At 61.4% G+C, this 3,029-nt stretch overlaps 2 protein-coding genes across 2 annotated transcripts in view; both read right to left on the bottom strand.

The window, feature by feature from the left end:
* Positions 1-943, bottom strand: part of VDAG_04495 (uncharacterized protein) — a gene marked incomplete at both ends in the record, with an annotated part of 1,313 nt that extends 370 nt beyond the window's left edge. The window contains 2 exons of the mRNA XM_009650942.1: positions 4-256; positions 793-943. Of these exons, the coding sequence (XP_009649237.1) occupies positions 4-256; positions 793-943 (404 nt within the window). The remainder of the gene's footprint in view (positions 1-3; positions 257-792) is intronic.
* A 1,337-nt stretch (positions 944-2,280) lies between these two features.
* VDAG_04494 (helicase SWR1) overlaps positions 2,281-3,029 on the bottom strand; it is a gene marked incomplete at both ends in the record, with an annotated part of 3,104 nt that continues 2,355 nt past the window's right edge. Inside the window, one exon of the mRNA XM_009650941.1 lies at positions 2,281-2,956. Coding sequence (XP_009649236.1) covers positions 2,281-2,956 — 676 coding nt within the window. The remainder of the gene's footprint in view (positions 2,957-3,029) is intronic.

Here is a 3,029-nt window from a genome sequence, read left to right as displayed (position 1 = left end):
AACAGCTTGTTCTTCAGCTTGTCCGCGAGCCCGACAGGTCCGCCAGACGCCCGGTCGGCGGCGCTCGCAGCCTTGCCGTCAATGTCAGCGTCATTCCGCGCCGACGAGGCCTCGTAGGCGTTGCCGGCGCCGCCGCGGCCCGTGTGGAAGTCGCTGCCCTCGCCCGACTGTCGGTACGCCTCGGTCGGGACGACGTCCTTGTCGGCGCGGCCCTCGACGGGCGTCTTGGCGCCGACGTCGCCAATGTTTCCGGCGCCTGCGAGCTGTCAGTCGTCTTTTCGGCAACCTGCATGATTTTTTCTTTGGCTCCGTTTTTTTTTCTCTCCCTCCCTGCCTTGCTGTCCCTTGCCCCGAGTTTTCTGTTCAGCTTGCCCCGTCTTCTCTGCACGTCGACAGACAGTCTCGAGGACGATGCGCTGCGGGAGTCGGTGAGTCGTCGGTCAAGGCACGCCTGCGCGACGCTAGACCCGTTGCCGACTGTCGAGCTCCCGCCGCCGCGCGCCCAGCCAAGCGTGGGGCCTGGCCTCCCCCCCTGTACCAAGGACATCCCGGTCCCATGTCCGTCTTCGCTCGACCTTATCAACGCCACTGCATTCGCCGTGGTCCTCGATCCGGAAGAGGGGACAAGCGGGTTGAGCATAGATAAGAGCCGTTTCGCGAGCAGGTAGGTATCCACCCTGCGCCTGGCGATGCGATTCCCCATGCACGCGTGACGACGGGGACAGCTCCCCGAGCCAAGGAGATCATGGCAGAGGGGATCGTGAACAGCGAGAAGAAAGAAGGAAAACTCACCACCGCGTCCGACGCTGTACGCGCCGTCATTGTGGCTGCCCTCAGGCCCTGTCCGGACGACGGCGCCGTCGACGTACTTTGTCTGGTCGGCGTGGATGTTGCCGGCGCCGCCGCGGCCGTGGGAGACCTCGCCAGCTGCTGCGGAAGGCATTGCGCGTGCGTCGAGGTGCGTGCGTGGAGTGTTTGCGTGTTTTTCGTTCGACGTGTTCGCTCGCGAGAAATGGTCGTCGCTTCAAGGGGCTGGGTGATGTATCGCAGGGAACAGGTGGTCGTGAGGAGCGGGAGGACGCGAAGCAGACGGGCTCGCGGGACTGGCGCGTACAGGCTTCTTAAGAACAAGCCGCAGGTCAAAGCCACGATGAAAGACGTCACTTTTCTGTGAGACGTGTGCCAGCCCGACGAAACAGGCCACACCCCCAGGCAGATGGACTCTGCCTGGTGCTTTCGGTCTCTGGCCAAGTTCTTCTAGATCCAGGGAGGCAGGGCCCTCTCTCTCTCTCTCTCTCTCTCACCCTTTACTCTAGCTCGCTCCCAAATACAAGTTCAACTCACAGAAAGCCACACAGCATCCCAGCACTCCAGCACCCCAGCACCCAGCACCCAGCACCCAGCATCCCATCCCAGTAGCGCAGACGCCCCCCAAAAAGGCAATACAAAAAAAGGGTTATCAGCGCCCGCTGCCACGGGTCGATGCGGGATGCCCACCAGGCCGTCCATCCACTCACCGGCCTCTCTGCGCGGTTACGTACCTGAATTTGGTGACACCAGCTGCTCCCCCCCCCCTCTATCGCGCCGCACCCACCACCCACCACGAACGAACGAATGCCGGGAATCGTCCCACTTGTCACGGTGCTGCTCCGGCTCGGAGAAGCAACAAATTGCCCTGCTGCTCATGCCTATTGCGACGTCGCACGCCAGACAGAGAGAGACAGAGGGGGGGCTGAGAACGGAGCCAAGGCTGGTGCGAGGAAGGCTATCGTGACGTAATGGGGGGGACTCACCGATACAGATAACATGTCACTCTGAAGACCTCATTCGCCCAGAGCTTGGCTGGCACGACTGTTGACGCTTCGCCAGAGCACGACATACGGCCAACAGAACATGTGCCTTGGCTTCCTTTCGGACGAGGTGCCATTGATTCCTTATCTAGTTCACCACCTCATGGTGAGGTAGACGTGACTACCTCCTGTAGGGTAGACGTGACAGCTATACTCATCCAACTCGTGACCATGGCTATCCATCCATCGCTGGCCCTGAGGCCATCCAGGTGGCTGTCTCTACACTTCTCCGCCTGCGTGACTGTCTCTCATCGTCCATGTCAAACACACGATACCTCCAGAACTCTCAGCCCCGGCCGCAGCCCGAAACGGCTGTGCCAATGTAGCAGCAAAGCAAAGCACAGCAAAGCAAGATAACACGCCGCTCGCTCCATGTGCCTTGTCATCAAGTCGTGAACCACCGCTCTGAAGCACGCCAGGCTGACTCTCCTCATGGCGGCGTCAGCTGGTCCGCCAGCATCCTGCGCACCTCCTTCTCCAGGTTGATCTCGGCGTTCTTCCCCAGGTCCTCCACCGCCCCCGTCACCTTGTTCGCCAGCTCAATCTTCTTCTCGCACGCCTTGAAGATGAGCTCCTCGATCGTCCGCCTTGCGAGCAGCCGGATCACCTCGACATCCCGCGTCTGGCCCAGCCGGTGCGCGCGGTTCTCCGCCTGAATGTCGTCCTGCGGATTGTCCGACTGGTCAAAGATGATGACCTTGTTGGCCGACGTCAGGTTGATGCCCGTGCCGCCCGCCCCCGTCGTCAGCAGGAACACGGGAATGTCCGTGTTCTCGTTGAACTCGTTGATGAGGCCCTGCCGCTCCTCGACCGACGTCGCGCCGTAGAGCACGCAGTGCCTGATCCCGTCCGTGTGCAGCACCTCGCGCAGAATCTCAATCACCTTGGCGAACTTGCTGAACACGAGCACGCGGTCCCCGTTCGCCTGGTACTGGTGGATGAGCTCCAGCATCTTCGTCACCTTGCCGCTCTCCATCCACGAGCCCTCTGGCAGGTCAAAGCCCTCGAGGCACTTGTAGTCGCGGCACCACAGGTGCAGCTCAAAGTCCGAACAGTTCTTCAGCTCCCCGATGAGGTGCTCCATGTTCGGGCTGCTGCAGCTCCGACTGCGGCACCTTGCGCATCAGCACCCTTGGCAATCTTCTCCACATTCGTGTGATCAAAGTGCCGGCGGAACAG

This window comes from Verticillium dahliae, genomic scaffold, assembly GCF_000150675.1.
Source record: "Verticillium dahliae VdLs.17 supercont1.7 genomic scaffold, whole genome shotgun sequence".
Taxonomy (NCBI): domain Eukaryota; kingdom Fungi; phylum Ascomycota; class Sordariomycetes; order Glomerellales; family Plectosphaerellaceae; genus Verticillium; species Verticillium dahliae.
This window is presented reverse-complemented; position numbering and strand designations above follow the sequence as displayed.